This window comes from Trichoderma breve, chromosome 2, assembly GCF_028502605.1.
Source record: "Trichoderma breve strain T069 chromosome 2, whole genome shotgun sequence".
Classification (NCBI taxonomy): Eukaryota; Fungi; Ascomycota; class Sordariomycetes; order Hypocreales; family Hypocreaceae; genus Trichoderma; species Trichoderma breve.
The window spans coordinates 1,289,273-1,309,989 of NC_079233.1; the positions used below are offsets into that span (position 1 = coordinate 1,289,273).

The 20,717-nt window shown below is 49.9% G+C and overlaps 4 protein-coding genes across 4 annotated transcripts; 2 read left to right on the plus strand and 2 right to left on the minus strand.

Moving 5' to 3' along the window:
- Positions 1 to 680: 680 nt before the first annotated feature.
- T069G_02657 (uncharacterized protein) lies at positions 681 to 1,298 on the minus strand (the record flags this gene model as incomplete). Its single annotated transcript, XM_056169867.1, has 1 exon — positions 681 to 1,298. One exon carries the CDS (start codon positions 1,296 to 1,298, stop codon positions 681 to 683), a length of 618 nt encoding a protein of 205 aa, XP_056030759.1.
- Positions 1,299 to 4,902: 3,604 nt separating this feature from the next.
- Positions 4,903 to 6,480, plus strand: T069G_02658 (amidohydrolase family domain-containing protein; the record flags this gene model as incomplete). Its single annotated transcript, XM_056169868.1, has 1 exon — positions 4,903 to 6,480. One exon carries the CDS (start codon positions 4,903 to 4,905, stop codon positions 6,478 to 6,480), a length of 1,578 nt encoding a protein of 525 aa, XP_056030760.1.
- A 3,593-nt stretch (positions 6,481 to 10,073) lies between these two features.
- T069G_02659 (ABC-2 type transporter domain-containing protein) lies at positions 10,074 to 14,237 on the plus strand (the record flags this gene model as incomplete). Its single annotated transcript, XM_056169869.1, has 2 exons — positions 10,074 to 11,864; positions 11,943 to 14,237. The coding sequence occupies 2 exons, from the start codon at positions 10,074 to 10,076 to the stop codon at positions 14,235 to 14,237; spliced, it is 4,086 nt and encodes a 1,361-aa protein (XP_056030761.1).
- Positions 14,238 to 18,281: 4,044 nt separating this feature from the next.
- Positions 18,282 to 20,415, minus strand: T069G_02660 (sugar transporter domain-containing protein; the record flags this gene model as incomplete). Its single annotated transcript, XM_056169870.1, has 5 exons — positions 18,282 to 18,899; positions 18,958 to 19,487; positions 19,545 to 19,789; positions 19,843 to 20,334; positions 20,402 to 20,415. 5 exons carry the CDS (start codon positions 20,413 to 20,415, stop codon positions 18,282 to 18,284), a joined length of 1,899 nt encoding a protein of 632 aa, XP_056030762.1.
- Between the last annotated feature and the right edge of the window lie 302 nt (positions 20,416 to 20,717).

The window sequence follows — 20,717 nt, forward strand, 5'->3', positions numbered from 1 at the left end:
AATTACGGGATTGTCGAATCACCACTTATAAGGTACACATGCAGATGTTGATAGAAAGGCACACCAGGTCGGCTATTTGATTTGCAAACAAAAAAACATTAAAATGAAAAGGACTGCATGGGCAGGCATTGAAAATTACACACTTGAAAGAGGGTATTTGAACTGGATATCTTCTGATTGACGGAAGCGATGGATCGGGGGTATGATGGATGGATGCCTAAAAGGAGGGGGAACAGGAGGTCGGACTTTTCGATAGATCAGCCAGTTCGTCAATGGGAAAACAGCGATTAATTGTTAGGACTTAATTCGTGCACGCTTTCATTCGCTTCGGCAGCGTATTGCATCGATTAAGGTGCCATTCGCTTCTAAGAGTGGAGAGAAGACGTGGGATCTGGTGATTGGAGGCGTGTACGAGTATATCTGTATACCATGAGTTCAGATGCTCTACGATGCCAGGTAGATGCCCCAATCAGTGCTTGGAGCAATGTAATTAATGCTCATTATAATTATACCTGTTCATTCAAAGATTATGGTCACAATATACTTGGATATAGCGAGAGGGTATTGAAGTAACAGGGTAAAACGCTCTCAATTCATGTGCCTATTCGATCATCTCGACATCGGGGGTATAATAGTACACAACATCTAAAAAAAAAACAACCGTCTAAAAAACTCCTAGTCTAAGTCGTGGTACCCATTTCCGACCTCTTCATCAGCCTAACTCTAACGCCGTTAATCTGGTTCTTGGGCGCCCCCTTAATCTCCTTGCCCTCCGCAGTGAGCATATCCATCTTCTCCCAGCGGCCGGGCATAGCAGGCGCCGCTGGTGCCGGAGAACCGCCGTGATGTACAATCTCAATGCCGTTGATCTGTGATCCTGTGCCAAGCTTCTTGCAGCCGTTGTAATAGTATTTCCCCCGGGGAGCTTGTAGGTCCTCGCCATTTGACCCCGGGTCGCACACTATCACCACTCCGTTGATCTGATCAACTCCAGAATCGGCTTTGCAATCAGAATAAGAAGCGACGTCCCAACGTTGACCAGCAGCGTCGATCATGTACGGGAAATAAGCCGGAGGGGCGCCGGCGGCAGCCCACACGGCCGGCGCCCCGATGGCATAGTTGGTTGGAAAGGGTTGCATGTGTTGCATGTGCGGGTGCGGTGTGACATAGGATGTCATCGACATGGGCCCCGGTGGCATGTTCGGCATATGGAAGGCACCCTCCAGGGTTCCATGTAGCGGGAGGACTGTGTCAGCGTCGGTGCCAGGGTGCATGTGTGTATCTGTGTTGGGTGTCATGGTTGATCTGAGAGAGATCTGAGGTGTGACGGTGCTTATGCAGCAGGGGGTTTATTCCGTTCGTGGTGAGATGAGAGGTTCAAGCTTTCTTGTTCGAAGCAAGCAAAAGCTGCAAGAAGAAGAAGAGACAAAAGGTTCCGTTGATGCTTGAGGGGATGAATTAGGAGGAAAGGATGATGGAAGGCTGATGAGAAAAGACGAAGACATGTAGGGTCACCTGCCTCATATATAGTCAACTCCAAGGTGCTTGGAAGGTCCCCGGGTCTCGACCTTTCCCGTCATGACAAAGGCCTACTCTAGCCATCCTCTCCCCTCTTTTGACATAGATCACTGCCCTAGCCGACCAATGTCTCACAGGTCAGGCAGACCATCGCCATGGCGTAGACGCCCCCTCCTCCACGGCGCGTATATGGCCGCGGCCCATTGGACTCGTTCACACACGCACGACGTACCACCAGTTAGCACTAGCCAATATGATGACATCTCCTGCTAAACTAGGAGCGATCGGGGAGGGCGGCTATCTTGTCCGACTAGCTGGTATGCGAATCCGGAAGAGTTGGCAAAGCAGTCTAACCCCCCTTTCCCCTCCCCCCTCAGCTCTAATGACTGAATGGGCCACTCACTTGCCCTATAAGCAAGAGCTGACTTGATGTTTCGTGCCACCAAATTGGTGATTTCTCAAACCTTGGGTGAAGCTTCAACGGGATGGCTGGGCCATACGTTCACCCCTCTGGACTGAAGAAGATGAAAACATCTGGCTCTCCGTATAACACTCGGGCAGCAACGCTAAGCACAAGCTATCGAGAAGCTGGCAGGAAACAAGAAACGACTGAATGCCGCACAATCTTGTCAAGGTAAAGCGTGAACTGCAAGCCTGGGGATCCTTGCACACCGGCTGCGGGAGGCACACAAGACAATGACAATGGCCCAATGCAAGGGAGAATCTCTTGCAAAGCAGTCCGAGATAGCCATCACTAAACTGTATATAATCAATTAGCGTCATGTATGAGCACCACGTACATATGCTCATGCAAAAGAGTAACAACTCATCGCTTCGAACAAATAGACTAACATATCAGGTTCACATGCTTAAACAAGAGCGTGGGGGATCTGATGCCAGTGTGAGTGCGCCAGATGGTGAGGCTGAAGTAAGTGTGTACGCTAAAAGAAGCAAGGATGCGCAAGTAGACTGCAAGCTGAGGTTTGGAATTGGGCTCGACTCGAGCCACGACAGCGTCAGGTGGGAAAGGGAACAACAGGTATACCGACTGCATCTTGATTCGGCATGATGGACCACCAGGATAGAAATCCCTCTGCGTATTGGTGTTCGTATCCTGCTTTCTTCGCTAAGAGCAAGAGTACATCCTGTACAACCTTGCACTCCTACATCGTCGTGATACGCGCCCAGCTCGAGACAGTGCCGCCCACTTGGGCTACAATCCAGTCCCAGCAGCCGCCATGTGTAAACCAGTTTTCACATCCGTCTCCAAGCTAATGACTGCACCCCTGAACGTTGGGTTGGCACAACCATCCAAAAGAACTCTTCCTAGCACATCAACACGTGTTGCCATACCACCTACCTTGTTCCTTGATCAACACATCCAATGGACTGTTCCAGCCCATCGTATTGGAAAAGCACGCACAGCTGCATATAACGTGAACCATTGTCATTGGCCTGCCCGAGAAGCATGTCATTTCAAGCAGTCCGCACGCCAAGGGAAATCAGTGGCTCCCCGGGTGCCTACGCGGAGACTCTAATATCACCGACAAAGACCGTAAAATGTGTATATAATCAGGCCGGCCCTTCAATACTCATTCTCGCCGAGTGGTACCCCGTGCTCGTACGTGGTCAATGGAAATAACATGCTGCCGGCATATGGTTTATCATTCACTCTTCATAGCGGGGCTGTGCGAATCGGGAGGATATCCGTTGCAGCTAAGGAGACTTTGCTGTCGTAAAAGACACCCATTGGGTGTAGTGACAGTGATTAGGCCGAAAGGACGGCCCTGTTTATGCGGGGAACGACCGATTGAGGCCGTACTAGCAGCAAGTTGGCGGCGGCAAGGGAGACTTCCCCGGTTTGGTGGTGTGTCCCAGTGATATATAAGTAGACCATTGTTCACGGGCTTCATCTCTGGCCCTTCTTCAACTGAGACATGGCTGAGACTGAGAGCCTGATCCATCTTCCAACCAGGCACCACTGCCTCGTATTTGGGCCATGGACAGTTGGGCAACAAAAAGGACCATGGCCTGGACCAAAGAATTAGCGTGAGCGTGCTTCGTACTTCGTAGACGCGCGGAAGACGGCACTTTGCAAGCTGTTTCGCGTTAATTGTGCCAAGGCGTTTATTGCCTGTCTCCAGCCAGCCTCGGGCACATCACTCGGGCATCTTCCAGGGCTGTAGCGAATGAGCTGGACCGTCGTTTGCATGAAGCTGCTCCGCAATGTTGGTTGTTGTTGGTCCTAAGAATAACCTTGAACTTAGCAAGTTAGCAGCACTCCGGAGCTGTAGATGCTTGCATTAGCTTGACCATGCAGAACACGTGGAGCGTCTCCTCTCTTCCTCGTCTTATGTAACAATTCTCGGCTCTACGGCACATCTCCTCCGATGCATCTTTCCCATCTCAACTTTTCGTCCGTTCATCCTCGTGACCTCTTTAGTCAGCCAACTATTCGATCTTTTTCTCATCTTTTCGTCTGTTCGTCCTCGTGACCTCCTTAGTCATCCCAGCTATCGCACTAGCCACGGCATTCGCCCAGCGACTCTTCTCAGCCACTTTGTGTGGCGCTTCTGATAAGGACCCTGAATCCACCGCTGATAACGCCTCCACTAGCCGTTCGCTTATCGTCAATCCCGACACCGCCGAAGTCGTTCAGCTTTATCCTCTTGTCGCGCCGTCTCGAGTAACTGTTACTCGATCAAATGCTGATTGGTCACGCGCTCCGCGCCTTCAGTCCCGAAAAGCCTGGTAATCTGATCTTCATCCTCGCTCTGGCCCATCGGACGAAGCCGATAAGGGTGGAGATTTTTTTTTTCTTGCTCCCTTTGCTAGCGATCATCCGGGTTCTGCGAATCCCTTCACTTTCGCTAGAGAAATTTTTCTCGTTTTTTGCCTCCCGAGATGTGAAAATTTTGCAACTCTGCTGAGGACCACTCCCGACAACGAAGCTGCAGAGTTCGTAACGTAGATTGCCCGTAGATTGCCCGTAGAGATGGAAGCAGGAGTAAGGAGAATACTCCAGAGTAAGCGATGTGTGATACATCTCCGGCCCCTCTTATCTGGCCCTTTCGCCCCGGCCCATCGTATCCCACGATAAGGCCTGCCAGCCACTATCCACCATATGGCTTAGACTGCTCTGGAGCGTCATCGGCTCCGGCCGACGATGCGGCTTGCATCGCCTGGATGTCCCGTCTCTTTGCCTCCTTTCTTATTTCTCTTCTTTACCCCTCCTCCTCCGTAGTTCGTGAAGTTCTCGTGCTCTGACTGTGCACCTCGCTTTAGTGTCTCTCATCGTGAAAGATCGTTTAGGAGAGCGGTCTCTCATCCTCGGAGCTCATCATAACTCACACAGGCCTAGAAGACTAAGCCGTAGTTGTCGCCATGACCGTCACGCACACCTCCAACGTCGGGCCGCTCACCGTCCTGGTTTCGACTCGGGCCGTCCTCACACTTCCAGACAACTCTCTTATCCTCTCTCCGGCGACCATATGCATATCTCCCGAGCTTGGCAGAATCGTCTCCATTCTGCCCGAGATCCTTCCCGCCTCGGCCTTCCCTCCCAGCGCTACCTATGTAGACCACTCTCCCAAGCTGTTGCTTCCGGGCCTTGTGGATGCTCATGTCCACCTGAATGAGCCTGGCCGAACAGAGTGGGAGGGATTCTGGACTGGAACCCGAGCAGCGGCAAGCGGTGGCGTCACCACCGTTATCGACATGCCGTTGAATGCCATCCCGCCGACGACTACTCTTCAGGGATTCGAAGAGAAGCTCAAGGCCAGCCGCGGCCAGTGCTGGGTAGACGTAGGCTTTTACGGCGGTGTCATTCCCGGGAACGCAGACCAGCTGAAACCCCTCGTAGAGGCTGGTGTTAGAGGATTCAAGGGCTTCCTCATTGAATCCGGCGTCGACGAGTTCCCTGCTGTATCCGCCAAAGATGTGGCATTGGCCATGGAGACGCTCAAGCATGAACCGACCACTCTGATGTTCCATGCTGAGATGATCCCTCCCATTGCCGATTCTGTTGGTGATGCCGTCCTGACGTCTGATCCTCCTGCGGCTCCCAAAGGCGAATTGACTGCCTACAGCACATTTCTCGAATCGCGCCCCCCTTCTTTCGAGACCTATGCCATCGAGGAAATCCTTGCACATGCCCACATCGCTCCCTCGCTACACCTCCATATTGTCCACCTGTCGGCGACGCAAGCGATTCCGATTCTCAAGGCAGCTCGCCAGAGGGGAGTCAACATCACCGCCGAGACTTGCTTCCATTATCTGGGGCTATCAGCTGAAGAGATTGAAAAGGGTGACACGAGGCACAAGTGCTGCCCTCCCATTCGTGAGGCCAACAACCGAGACGGCCTTTGGGAGGAACTGGTGGCCGACGACTCGTGCATTCGTACCGTCGTCTCTGACCACTCACCTTGTACACCTCAGCTGAAACTGCTGCCCGACCACCTCGAGAGACCTGCGATTCCTCATTCAGATTCGGGTCTTGATGTCAACAGCCACAAGGACCTGCCACCAACCAAAACCGTTGCCCGCGGTGATTTCTTCGCCGCTTGGGGTGGCATCTCGTCCGTCGGCCTCGGCCTGCCTATTCTGCATACCGCTGCCAAGCAGCGCTCCGAGACATCCAAGGCACCGACCATCGTCGACATGGTCCGCCTCTGTTGTCAAGCAACCGCCGAGCAGGTCGGTCTTTCTCACCGCAAAGGTGCTCTCAAGGTCGGAATGGACGCCGACATTTGCGTCTTCGACGATACGCACGTCTGGACTTTTACTCAGGGCGACATGCGCTGGAAGAACCGCTGTTCACCCTGGCAAGGCCACAAATTCACCGGTCGGGTCATGGAGACGTGGCTTCGTGGCCGCAAGGTGTTTGATCTGGAGGCTCCCGGCGACGGCTTTCTCGCTGCCAAGCCTTTTGGCGAGTCCATCACCGAGAAGAGAACTTTGTAAACGATACGAAACACACGATTCTATGATTTTGTCAATGCTTTTGATTTGGAGACGAGGGACATGCGCATGGAAGAATAGACGGACGTGGTAGATGGCATATTCAAGTGCGAGCGGGCGGGCGTTTTTGGCATATTGCGTTTGGTTTTCGGCATACACGCATTTGCACGTACATGGTTTGCATCTTTTATGGCGTAGAAAGCACAGTTGAGATTTGTGAGGTTATGGCCAGGTAATAGGTAGTAATAGCATTCGATTTGATAAACCAAGTTGAAGTCAAGGGTGCAGGATCCCATATACATTCGTACAGACTGCGAGACAATTCCTACTTTTGTTACCGAGTGCAGTCAAAGAATCGATGCCTGACCGCACTTGTTTGTGGGGTCTAGACAGAGGCTGAGATGCAAGGGAGGCGATTCTGGTCCATCATTCGTCGATCATGTCTCAGTGCGGATGACGTCAACCGGTAGCGCAAGAATCTGACGATGTGATTTGTCGACAGATCGTGGCTGACAGACGATGGGATGCTGGAATGGACAATTGAAGGGTTGCAGCATTAGAATATAACGTTTAAGATTAACGTAATAATGTGCGTGTGTGTTGGTGTGGTGATGCGTGAGGGATCACGGGCGATGTGTACCACAAGTAGGTACCTATCATTGTTGTTGCCGGGGGGTTTAGGTAAGGGGTCTAGGCAGCGTTTTTGGGCCTGAAAATGGTTATTGAATGAAAACTGCTGATGCAACGGTTCGAATTGAAAAACCGGTCGTAACTAAGAGGATTATGGGGCGCTGTTTTTCTTTTGTCTTGGTTATCGTTTTCCTTTCCATTAGGGAAATCAAGTCAAAATCCCGTCGTTGCATGAGGATTTTTAACCCCCCATCTACTATTTCTAGGCTGGAAAATCATAACCGCACCGCCGTAACTAAAACCGACTGAAAACAATGATGTAAACAATAAAAAAAAAACTAAAATTAACCAAGTTTCATCAACTGCTATTAGCTGATGCCACCTGGTTATTTAACTATGGGCTAGAAAGGGTATATAAAGCTAGATGGGAAGGGCTGCAAAATGAGAATGTAAACCTGGGACTTTACAACTTACAACTACAGCTCAGGTACGCTGCTACACCATTACATCACAGAGGAATACGGTTGCCAAAGATACTGTAATCTTGGATTATGTAGGTCAGTCAATTTGGAAGGAACAAAGCTATCACGAGCTGGTCGCGATAATCGCTGCAAGCTGAAAATCACGACGGCGTGCCCGTAATTGCTACAGCGTACTCGTCATTGCGGCCGTGGCCGTAAAGCTGATTCTCCATCGTCAGGGTGGTAGTCTAATAAGTCTTTTGTTATTACAACGACTTGAAAATGCTAGCCAGCTTAATAGCGTTATAACGTGCCGTCAGGAAATCCGCTGTCAGGCTGACCATGCCCAGAAAATCTGCGGGAGATCATGAAGTTGCCAGGGGCAAAAGCGAAAAGACGACAGCAGTTTCGTAAGTGGCTGAAGAGGCTAGGAGTCCTTTGAAGAATAAACCAACGACGACGTAAGTGGTATAATTTAGAGCCTGAATACAGTAAGGAGGTGCGAGACTGAGCCCGTCGATATCAAAAGCCAAAGTTTAAGGAGAGGGAAAACAGGCGGGTGCTGGAAAACCTGAGAGCAGCCGTTCTGCTTTGGCGAAGCATAGGGCAACTACAGGTCATCGACGCAGAGGCCGCTATCATGTACACATGCTGTTGTGACCTCTATGATTATTCGACCAACATCAAAGGAAGTCCCAAGGAGCATAAAAAGCAAGGTTCACTTGGCAAAGGAGGCCGAAGTCAGACGCAATGCTAATGGTAACGCCGAGGTCGACGCCAACACAGAAGCTAATGGTAGCACATAGGCCGCTGTTGTGTTCAGATACTCTTGAACCTCTGACTATTTGACCGACAACGAAAGCGATTTCGATAGCCATAGCAAAACCAAGGCTAACCTAGCAAAGAGGCCAAGGTCAGGCGTAATACTGATGGCATTACGAACGCTAACACCGACGCCAGTGATGAGACAGAGGCCGCTGTTATATGCAAATACTCTTGCAACCTCTGTTACTTTCTAGCCTCTCGTAGCAGTCGGCGCTGGCGCTGACGCGCTCATTATAGCTCTTGTCTTTTAATTCTCACTTCTGGCAAATTTTCATACCAGCGTCTCCATTGTTGTACCTTTTCCTGGACTGCTGGTAGGATCCGATGGTCACGTCTTTGCTATTGGTCCCATTGTTTCACCCCGGGTATCTGGGCACGCTTACGTTTTCACTCTTGTGCTCTTTTCTTGACCCTTAGGAGCTGCCGATGGCTATGATAGACGAGAGACCAAAGAGAGACGAGAGATGATACAGAGACGAGACGAATCGAGACGAATCGAGAGAGAGACGAGAGAGTAGAGCTATTCGCCTGAGATATGAAGCCAACAGCTCCTTCCATTGGCGCCTCTGCCACGGTAACTTGGCGGCGGCGGCAGGAGCGCTTGCGCTTGCTCTCATGCTGTCGTATTCGACCAAGTAAGGATGTTAACAAGAATGGAGAATAAAAACAAGCCAGAATGAAGTTATAGCAGCAGATACTATAGAGATGTATCTATAGTAGTACATGATTAGTACTTAATATGAGAACAGTGTACTCGAGTTTCCCAGGAATAGCTGGCCAAGACGTTGAAAGGCCTCGTTGAGAACGATGTGTAGAAGCTTTGTACTAAGCTGTAGGAGTAAGACCATGTGGAGGGTCTGGCTAAATTGCCTAGCCGAGGCTGGCCAATGTTCGTATTATCATGTGATTAATATGACACTGGCCAAGAATTGGAACAATTTGTGATGATGTGAAGGCCCATCTATATAAAAAAGAAAGACTACACCTCAGATAAAATTTGAGCAATGTAAATATAGCTGGTTATTGTGTCTAATATTAAACTGGACCAATGCATGATAACACGCGTAAACATGGAGATCGACCTGAGTCGTAGATCCGACGCTATTGTGTGCTTTAAGTCTTAGTCTACGCCTCGTTCTTCGCTACTTATATGACATGGATGTGACTTAAAGTAATATATAAGAATGTCATATGAAAAAGATTACGTTTGTTCTAATAAACACTTAAATCAGTTGGCAGTCCTCTCGCGAAGCTCAATAAATACAGTACTAAATTGAGAGAGCTACGGATTTCGGATTGTGCTTTAATTTACTCCGTCGGGGTAACAAGGATCGGATCCACAGAACTAACGAAATGCTCGGCCTAACATGATATGAACCATCAAGTCTTCATGCATGAGCTCCTTCCATCGATCTTTTTCGCCATGCCATCTTTCATATTCCCTCTGCAAGCTCTGCAAGAGGGAAGAATCTCTGCCCTGTCAAGCTGATTTGGTGGGCCGGGATCCTGGCGCACTTCATCAACCAGCGAAGCGTCCAGCTATATCCTTTAGGTGATTATTGTCAGCATTTTGTTTCGTTTCTCAGCGCCTCAAACGCCCAAAGAAGCTGTCATCATGCCCGCATTTTGACTAGCTAGAAAGCCACATTGTCGAACCAAGCAACGGCGGACCCAGTCGCAATGGCTCTAACAGCTGGCGAGAGCAAGGAGGAAGCTCTTGGACACATTGCCGCGATAGATGTTGAAAAGGCCGAGATTGGAAGCACAACTGATACATCGCTCGATGTGCCCGTCAGCCACATCAAGCTCGACAGGAACCGCTTTTCCATCGCCGGCGCAGCGAATTTATCTCTCGACGATGTCGAGGCCGTTGATGTTCAGATCCGGGGACTGGCCATCTCCGTAGATACGGCGCCTTCATGGCTTGATCCTGGTACATATCCCGATTTATTCTCCGCTGGATTCAAGACTGCGCCTCGCATTAAGACTTTGCTGCATTCCGTCGATGCGGACCTCAAGCCTGGGACTCTTACGGCCATCATCGGAGGCAGTGGTTCAGGAAAGACCACCCTGCTCAACAATCTCGCGGAAAGGGTTGTCAGCTCGAGATTGAGCCAACAAGGCCTGGCGGTATTCAACGGGCAGCTCGGTGTGAACAGCGTAAGGCATGCCTATGTTATGCAGCAGGATATCCTGCTGCCGACTTTGACGGTTCGAGAGACTTTAAGATACTCGGCTGATCTCCGACTGCCGTCGTCTACCAGCGCCGAAGACCGCGAGAGGATCGTCGAGGAGGTTATTCGCGAACTAGGCCTTAAAGAATGCGCCAACACACGCATAGGAAATAGCCAGCACCGCGGTTGCTCTGGAGGCGAAAAGAGGCGTGTGAGCATCGGAGTCCAGCTTTTGTCGAACCCATCCGTGTTGTTTCTCGACGAACCCACCACCGGTCTGGATGCAACAAGCGCCTTCCAACTCATCAGGACCTTAAAAGCCTTAGCCCAGAAAGGCAGAAACATCATCACGACAATCCACCAACCTCGATCTGAAATTTGGGACCTCTTCGACAACCTCATCATTCTATCCAAGGGAAGCCCTGTCTTCTCTGGCCCCGTCTCCGAATGTCTCCCCTGGTTCAAGGATCTAGGCCATCAGCTGCCTCCGTTTGTGAACCCAGCAGAATTCGTTATTGACATTGCTGCCGTGGACAACCGTACCCCAGAACTAGAGGCAGAAACTTCCACTCGTCTCGAGAGCCTGAAAGCAGCATGGAGGGTAGAGAGCGAAAGCCGCTTCCCGGCACTACAGGGCATCGCCGAGATGAGGCGAAACAAGCACTCAAAGGCAACGACCCATGCCGGATTCCTCCGCCAGGTACGCATCTTGACAGATCGTACCCTAAAGGTCACATACCGAGATCCCCTTGGCATGACGGCGTCTATTCTAGAAGCCATCATCATGGGACTCGTGATAGGCTACCTGTTCTACAATGTCGGTCGCGATCAGGCTGGCATTAGATCTAGAGAGGGTCTCTTGTACATATGCGTTGGCCTTCAGGGCTACTTGATCCTGATGTTTGAAACATACCGCCTGACTATTGATATGCCGACATTTGATCGTGAGTCTTCAGAGCACTGCGTCGATGCCGTGCCATACATCTTATCACGACGCCTGGCACGACTCGTTACGGAGGATTTCCCTGTCCCTTTTCTTTTTTCTCTCATTCTATACTTCATGGCTGGATTTGATCACAATGCTTCCAAGTTCTTCACGTTCTTCAGTATCAGCTTTGTCAACCATTTTGCTTGCATCATGTGCGCATTTACGTGTGTCGTGACAGTCAGACACTTCCCGGGTGCTAGTCTGATTGCCAATTTCGCTTTTACGCTGCAGAGCATAGCGTGTGGTATATTCATCCAAGTTGATACTATCCCAGTCTATGTTCGATGGCTGAAGTGGGTGACTTGGTCGGTGAGTTCCCCCTTTTATACTCTCAAAAATCGTATACTGGAGGCTTCTTGTAGGGATAATGAGCTAACAGTACCACAGTTTTACACCTTTGGAGCGTATTGTGGAAATGAGTTCCAAGGCAGCTTCTACGACTGTCCCGAGCCGGGTGGGCCATCTAATCCCGCATGCCTTCAGTATACAGGAGACTACATCATGTCCTCACTCGGATTCCCCAGAAATTGGATTGCTCGCCCGATTGTCTGCCTTGCGGCGTTTGTCATCTTCTTCTTCATCCTATCGGCGATTGGGTTGCACTATATCAAGGTCGAAATGACTATCGCTCGGCCAAGAGTCTCAGACACGGATCTGTCAGCCGGAAAGGAAAAGATGACTGCAAGGTCCATTGCAGAGGTTCGCACCATCGATGTTGAGCTGGAGAATTTCTCTCTCGATCTTGATAAAAGAGCTGCCAATGGTAAAAAGCTGCCTCGAAAAACTATTGTTAAGCCAATTAATGTGACTTTCCAGGCCGGTACCTTGAATATCATCATGGGTCCATCTGGAAGCGGTAAAACATCCCTTCTCAACTCAATGGCGCTCCGGCTCCGCAACTCAATAAGCACTCACTATCGTCCATCCGGCAAAATGTCTTTTAACGGAGCAGTCCCGTCTTCGTCAGTTGTTCGATCTGTCTGTTCCTATGTCTGCCAGGATGACGACGCTCTGTTACCCTCGTTGACTGTTCGCGAGACGTTGAGGTTTTCTGCCGCACTACGACTGCCCTCGTTTATGAGCAAGGAAGAAAAGTATCGTCGCGCCGAGGAGATTCTCATGAAAATGGGATTGAAGGATTGCGCAGACAACTTGATTGGTAACGATTTAGTCAAGGGCATCTCAGGAGGAGAAAAGCGGCGAGTGTCCATCGCTGTGCAGATCCTTACAGATCCTCGCATCCTTCTCCTGGATGAGCCAACATCTGGACTAGACGCCTTCACCGCGAACTCGATCATGGAAGTTCTTCAAGGACTTGCTCAAGAAGGAAGAACGTTAATTCTTACCATCCATCAGCCTCGATCAGACTTGTTCAAACACTTTGGCAATGTTCTACTTCTTGCTCGCGGAGGTGCCCCGGCCTATGCCGGTCGCGCCAAGGATATGCTCAATTATTTCAACAGACAGGGATACCAATGTCCACAACATTCGAACCCGGCGGACTTTGCCTTGGATATGATTACTGTTGACCTGCAACGAGATGATAGGGAAGCTGAGAGTAGAAATAGGGTTGAAAAGCTCATCGAGGAGTGGAAAGGATGTTCGTCTGGAGGAGACAAGGAGCAGCAATGGAAGAAGGAGGAAGGGTCAAGGCTTCCAGAGATAACTGAAACTGACGAACTGGACGAAAAGCAATCATTTGATGATGGAGATATAGCAGTGGTGAACGACGACGGCGAGCCTAAGATTCAGCCTGCCACCTCTCACAAGTCCTTCAACAAAGCCAATCTTTCAACGCCAGCAGAACTAGGCGCTCTTGTCCATAAGCGTGCTTCCCTCGCTACCGCAGTGCCTCTGCTTTTGCATCGCGCCGTCATCAACACGCGCAGGCAGCCTCAGCTCATCATGGCTCGCACAATGCAAGTCGTAGGACTGGCCATCATCTTTGCCCTCTTCTTCGCACCACTGCATCACGACTACTACGCGGTGCAGAATTGGATGGGCTTCATACAGGAGGTCGGAGCCTTTTACTTTGTCGGTATGCTGCAAAACGTGGCCATCTATCCCACCGAGCGAGACGTCTTTTACCGAGAGGATGACGATGGAGTATACAGCGTGGATGCATTTCTGCTTTCCTACACAATCCTCGAGGTCCCCTTTGAGATTCTCAGCTGCCTTCTTTTCGGCATCTTGATGTGTCTCGCCGTCGGCCTTCCGAGGACGGCAACCATGTACTTTGTCTCCGTCTTTGGCTGCTTCGGGATAGTCTCCTGTGGCGAGAGTCTTGGAATCATGTTCAACACCATCGTCAACCATACCGGCTTCGCTGTCAACATCATGGGCATGTTCCTCTCCATTGCCACCGCCATGGCCGGTGTGCTGTCCATCAACGCCCCGAAGGCTTTCAAGGCGCTCAACTACCTCTCACCCATCCGCTACGCATCACGTTCAATCGCCCCCTATGCCTTGCGGGATGAAACCTTCTACTGCAAGCCAGGGCAGCAGCTTGCAAATGGTACATGTCCAATTACGACGGGCAAGCAGGTCCTCCGGCTGTATGATTTCGATGACAATCCGGTGGTGAATGTAGCGGCTTTGGCTGGGTGCTTGGTTGTATACCGACTGTTGGCTTGGCTCTTGTTGAGACTGGCGAGGACAAGATGGGGCGGATCAAAGAAGTAGGATCAATCGTTATTTCGATTATTTGCACATGATGCACTCTGATGCGAGGCAATGTATATAAAGTGCTAGGAGTTAATGTAAATATGCATCTTGGTACTACCTTAGGTAATGATAGCGTGGTTAACACGTCTTGTCCCGTTGCTTGAACTCCACGGTCGCTAGGGCGTTACATGAGCAGTAGTGACTTTGATGCTTACAGGTAGCGGTCAAGAATCACGTGTTAATCCACGTCATCTTCCTGCTGCTGCAAGCCGTGACTGCCCCGTTGGCCGTTTGCTGTAGAAGACGATGCTCTATTTATTTCCTTCTTTTTCCCTCCTCCCAGATAATTTCCTCAGGACAAGAAGAAATAGATTCATATTTCTCAACAATGACAAAATATTTACCATCATAATTACAAATGAGCGAACGCGTTCGCAGCATTATTATCCTACATTCTTACAGCGCAGCAAGGGACCATAAGACGCTTGGATATAGACAGGCTGGGCCTTGATGAGGACCATACGCCCTACTCCGACGGCGTAGCCTGTGTACAGGCTTGCTGCGCATTCTATGGATCTGTCTCATAGCGAGCGAGACAACATGAGAAATCTCATTCTCAATCACAAATAGCACAGCAAGGAACTATAAGACGATTGGATATAGCCCAGCTGGGGCTTAACAAGGACCATATGCCCTACTCCGACGGCGTCGCGTGTATACAGGCTTACTGGGCGTACTCTATGGATCTGCCTCAAGATGAGCGAGATAACATGCGAAGTCTCATTCTGAATCACAAATAGCACAGCAAGGAACTATAAGACGCTTGGACATAGCCCAGTTGGGGCTTAACAAGGACCATATGCCCTACTCCGACGGCGTCGCGTGTATACAAGCTTACTGGGCATATTCCATGGATCTATCTCACACACAGAGAGAGAGAGAGACAATATGCGCAACCTTATTTTAGATCACCACTACTATCACACAGTTGTATCACGGGAAGAATTTAATGAACACCGCCTCTGCAGGGATCCAGCTGGAAAAACCAGACCGGGCTTGATCCTCCTACGAGCGTTATACAAGGTGGTGCCTGTCGATATGGATACCGACGGAGCACTCTATGACCTCTGCCGGGACCCAGTTGGAAGAATAAGGCCGGATCTATCCTAAGGTAAGCGAGACAACATACGCAACCTTATTTTTAATCATAACTACTATCACACTCTTCCATCGCGAGAAGAGTTCTATGAACATCACCTCTGCCGAGACCCCGCTGGAAGAATAAGGCCGGATCTATCTCAAGACGAGCGCGACAACATGCGCAACCTCATTCTCAATCTTCATTACCGTCACACTCTTCCGTCGCGAGAAGAGTTCTATAAACACTACCTTTGCCGAGACCCAGCTGGAAGAAAAAGGCCAGATCATCCCAAGACGAGCGAGACAACATGCGCAACCTCATTCTAAACCACAACTACCATTACACTCTTTTATCGCGAGAAGAGTTCTATGAACATTACCTCTGCCGAGGCCCCGCTGGAAGAAAAAGGCCGGATCTATCTCAGAGGCGAGCGAGACAACATGCGAAATCTCATTCTCAATCATAACTACTATCACACTCTTCCATCACGAGAAGAGTTCTATAAACATCACCTCTGCCGAGGCCCCGCTGGAAGAACGCGGCCGGGCTTGATCATCCTACGAGCGTTATACAAGGCTGAGAAGAATTTTATGAGCACCACCTCTGCCGGGACCCAGCTGGAAGAACGCGGCTGGGCTTGATCATCCTACGAGCGTTGTACAAGGCTGTTCCTATCGACGGCGCTCACGATTGGGGACGAACTTGATTGCGCACTGGGAATCGCTGCAGAGCGTCACCAAATCAGCATCGACGCTTCGGATCGAGTCTCGCGTCTTGTTGACGTGCTCATCGGGGACTAGGAGCATCAAGTTCCGCAGCAGAGAATTCTCCTGGCCACCTTCGCCTTTCTGTGCGGAATCAATCAGATGAACACTTCGCCTTGTTCCCTGACACTGTCAGCCCTCTAACTTTTAATACGGATACCGGTAGAGCAAGACGATCGCTCCGACGAGTATTTCACCTTGTTCCCCGACACTGTCGGCCCTCCAGTTTTCGATATGGATACTGGCAGAGCAAGACGATCGCTCCGATGAGTATTTCACCTTGTTCCCCGACACTATCAGCCCTCCAGTCTTTGATATAAATACCGGTAGAGCAAGACGATGACTCTGACGAATACTTTGCCTTGTTCCCCGACACTGTCAGCCGTCTAGTTATTAATATGAATACCGGTAGAGCAAGACGATACCAACAGCGTTATCCGCTCATGAAGGTCACACCCCGTACACATCAAGTCGTTGGCCCAGCTCTCCAAGAGACACTGTGTCACGACCTAATACTTAAGGTCATGAAAATGGGCGAACTGGACAGCGCTGCCGGATTAACTATAATTCGAACGGCCAATCACAGCACGCTCTTCTTACTAGTTCGACGAGTGAGAATATTTTCAATCCGACTGCAAGTTCGCCTGTGCCGGTGTCATCAGTCATGGACACTGACTTCGAAGAGATCTCTGCTTCTCCGCCAGCCCTACCAATCCCTGAGAACCTTATGCAACCACCTTCGGCTACGACAGAGGCTAACAGCCCGGTGACAAGACAGGAGTTTGACCAATTGTGCTCAGAGGTGGCGACTCTTTTGGAAAATGTATATATGTTGCGGCAGGATCAAGCGAAGGATCGCGAATGAACAAAGCAAGCAAGGGGAGAAAACACAGAAAGGGACCAAAGGCACTGAGCTCAACTTCAAGAAAGCAAGCTTGGTGACTGGAATCTGAATTGTGATGAGGATGAGGGAAGAAAAGACTAGGCAAGGAGAGCACGGAGGAGAACTAGCTAGCTTGATGTGGAGTCACGTGACAGAGAGATACGACGAGAGATACGACGAGAGATACGACGAGAGATACGACGAGAGATACGACGAGAGATACGACGAGAGATACGACGAGAGATACGACGAGAGATACGACGAGAGATACGACGAGAGATACGACGAGAGCGACGGCGTTAGTGATTTTGGACAACCTTTGACGAAGAGAAGAAGGGGTTTAGACAACAATTTCGGCCAACAGAACGACTCGAAGGCAGTTGTGAAGGCTTACAGTAGAGTCGGTGGATTGGGACGACAGGAAGATGGGACAACGGGACAGATAAATTACAGTTTGGTCAAGATTTCGACAATGGAAGGACATTCGGGTTTTTAAAATATCGTTTTGCGCTCGGACATTATCATTTCTTTTTCTCTGGGTTGTTCCCACTCTTTGCTTGGGGAGAAGGACACCGATTTACTCAGAACATTTTCTGTGTATTCAAAAGTCAATAGAGAACCGGACTTTACTAAAAATGAAGAACATATTCGGGATTTCGGGATGTCATTTTGCGATTGGGAAGTGTAGTCCCTGAATCACATGGAAACCTTTTGCTAGCCGTAGCCATTCTACGCACGCTATTATATGGTTGTTGGCCAACATGTATTCAAAGCTCACGTAGCCATATGTATCAAGCACCATAGCAACTACACGTGGTTCAACTATTCACAATCTGCTACCATAGCTATTTTCTTCTAGTATCGCTACTATTTCCAGGTATCCAATAATATCGCTACATTCAGCTAGTATTTGCTATTATCAAAAGCGACTTACCCAAGGTAGCTGAAATTCAGGATATGGGATGCTGGATAGCCAATAGGGCTACTAAATAGCAAGTCCCTTAAAAAAAGCACAGCGCTGGATATTTCATATTGGTGGCTCAAGAGAGATACCGTCGTCATCACTCAAATGATTCAAAGGGATGAGATTTTTGAAACAGGGAAGTTCATATATTTTTAATAATTCCCTCATATAGTATCATAACTATAAGGGAAAGGGTATCAATTCCCAATATCACACTACCCGTTGTGTGGTAACCAATTAATATACTCAAAATCCAATATTCACCCTTGCTACCCAAATAAATTCGTAAAATTCGTTTTCTCCCTCTTCTTTACATAGCCCGCTTGCTCTCATCATCTGACGAAGCCGTGGGGGCGTGGTGGATAGACGCCCGGCGCAGGTCAGAAGCGACATTGTCGAACTCGTACAGCGGTCGCTTGGTAGCACTCCACTGGAAGAAGACGTACTTCTTGAACCACCAGGGTAGGGCGACGGTGAGCTGGTACTTCATGAAAGTGCGAACAGGCACAGCAAAGACATAGTCGAGCTCCTCGAGAGTGCGCTGCATAGTCTCGGGTACCCAGAGGAAGATCATGATGAAGGCGACAACGTTGAAGCCAGCGTAGAGGCCGAATGCACCAACGGTCTGGAGTTTCTCGAGCAGGAAGGGGAATGAGGTACTAAGCACAGCAGCCCAGAACAAGCAAGTAGCGACGGCGAAGCCCATACCAGTCTCACGGTGAGACAGGGGATAAACCTCAGCGCTGTAGGTGAAAGGAACGGGGCCTTCACCAGGGGAGTAGAAGGCTCCGAAAAGGAAGACGAAAAGACTGACGAGGCCAGTTTTGAGCTCGTTGTGGTCTGAAGAGATCAGAGTGCAGAGACCAGCAGCCAAGAGAGTCCAGAACATCTGGGGGAAGGTGAAGAGCAGCAGGCTTCGACGACCAAACTATACTGTTGTTAGAATAATTTCACCAAAGGTTTTGTCGTTTAATTGAACAACTTACAGTATCAATGGTCCAGAAAGCGGGGAAAGCAAAGACCCAGTTGACAAGACCGAAGCCAAATGAACCGATCAGGGCTCGGAACTGGGTGAAGCCAGCATTGACGAAGACTGTGGTGGAGTAGAAGGCAATGATGTTGATACCGCACAGTTGCTGAGCAAGCATGACAGTGAAGGCAGCCAGGTTGGCACGGCGAATTCGGGGGACGGTGAAGAGCTGAGTGAATCGAGTGATGTAGTTGGTCTTGCCAACGAGCTCATTCTCAATTTCTAGCTGGGCGGAGATGTAGTAGATGTCTCGGGCCACCTGGATGGGGTCGTTGCGGAGAACGACAAGGGACTTCCAGGCATCAGCGTAGCGACCCTTCTTCATGTACCAACGGGGAGATTCGGGGCACAAGTAGATGAGGCAGAGAAGAGGGACAGCGGGAAGGAAAGGCGCGCCAAGCATCAGACGCCAGTTGATATCCTTTACGTGGTAGACGGCCAGGTTAAAGGCACTTCCGAGCAAAATACCAAAGGCAGTCCACATTTCTGAACTGCGTTAGTACAACAAAGATTTCAATATGGAAGGAAGGGCGAAGAACGTACGCCATGACATGACCAAAGCACCTCGGATGGAAGCCGGGGCGTTCTCAGCAGCGTAGATAGGGACCGTTGAAGCCTTGGCACCCATACCAATTCCCATGAGCAATCGACAGGCAAGCTGTTGTCCCCAGGTGTGGCAGAAAGCAGAACCGATGACGGGCCAGATACAGAAGTGAGAAGCGAAGAAGATGACACCACGTCGACCGAAGTGGTTGTTAATAGGATCAGAGACCCAGCAGCCAATGAAACTAGGGACAGGTTAGCTAAACTCTTGGTTGATACATGTGGAGGTGTAACTCACGCGCTACCAATGTAAGGAGCAGCATTGATGAGACCGACGAGAATAGCGTTGCGAGTAATGCTCTGGTCACCGATGCCATAGACATCGGGCCAGAAAATGGTAGCTCCGTTGCTACCGGTCTGATCCCAGCCCTGGACAGCGGCACCGATGGAGCATGTTGCGATGGTGAGGAAGAGTCTTGCGGGCATGTGCCACTTGTGAGTGACCTCGCGCTCCAGTACATTCAATTCGTGTGCAGTGAGCTTCTCCTCGCCATCAATAGCATGTGGTTCAGCAGGGTTCTGGGCAATAAGCGCGCCCTTCTTGAGAAGAAGAGTGTGCTCCTGAAGGCCATTGCGCTGAGCAAAGGCTTCGACATCGCTCATAAGCTGTTCTCGGGGAATTCCCTTGAGGGGGTTGCGAATTTTCGCCTGGAGGTTCTGGGAATAGTCTTGTTCTTCGTGGTAGGTGACTCCCTTCTCCATAGATGTCTCATGGACACTCTTGGATTCGCTGTATCAAAACACGTTAGTGTACATGCTGACAGAGGAAGATGTACCAAAAAGGGGGGACAACTGACTATATTCCCGACATCTTGACAGAGAGGCGGATCAGTCCGCAGATTGACTTTCTCTTGCTGGCTCAATTGGTGTAAACAGACGAGACAAGAGAGGGATCTTGCTTCCCAGCTGAAGAAGTTGAAAGTGTCGAGACAATCAAAGTCAAGACAAAGGGGACAAGGAGGTTTATTATACTCCTTTGAGGTGAGCTGGGGAAGTAAGACGAGAGCCGGAATCTGGAGGCGGAGAACAATGGCTATTTGTGTGTTTGTCGCGTGCGGCTAACATTGGGCTCCAGCTGGATACTCGTTGTCAATCCCCGCGATTTGAGGACGC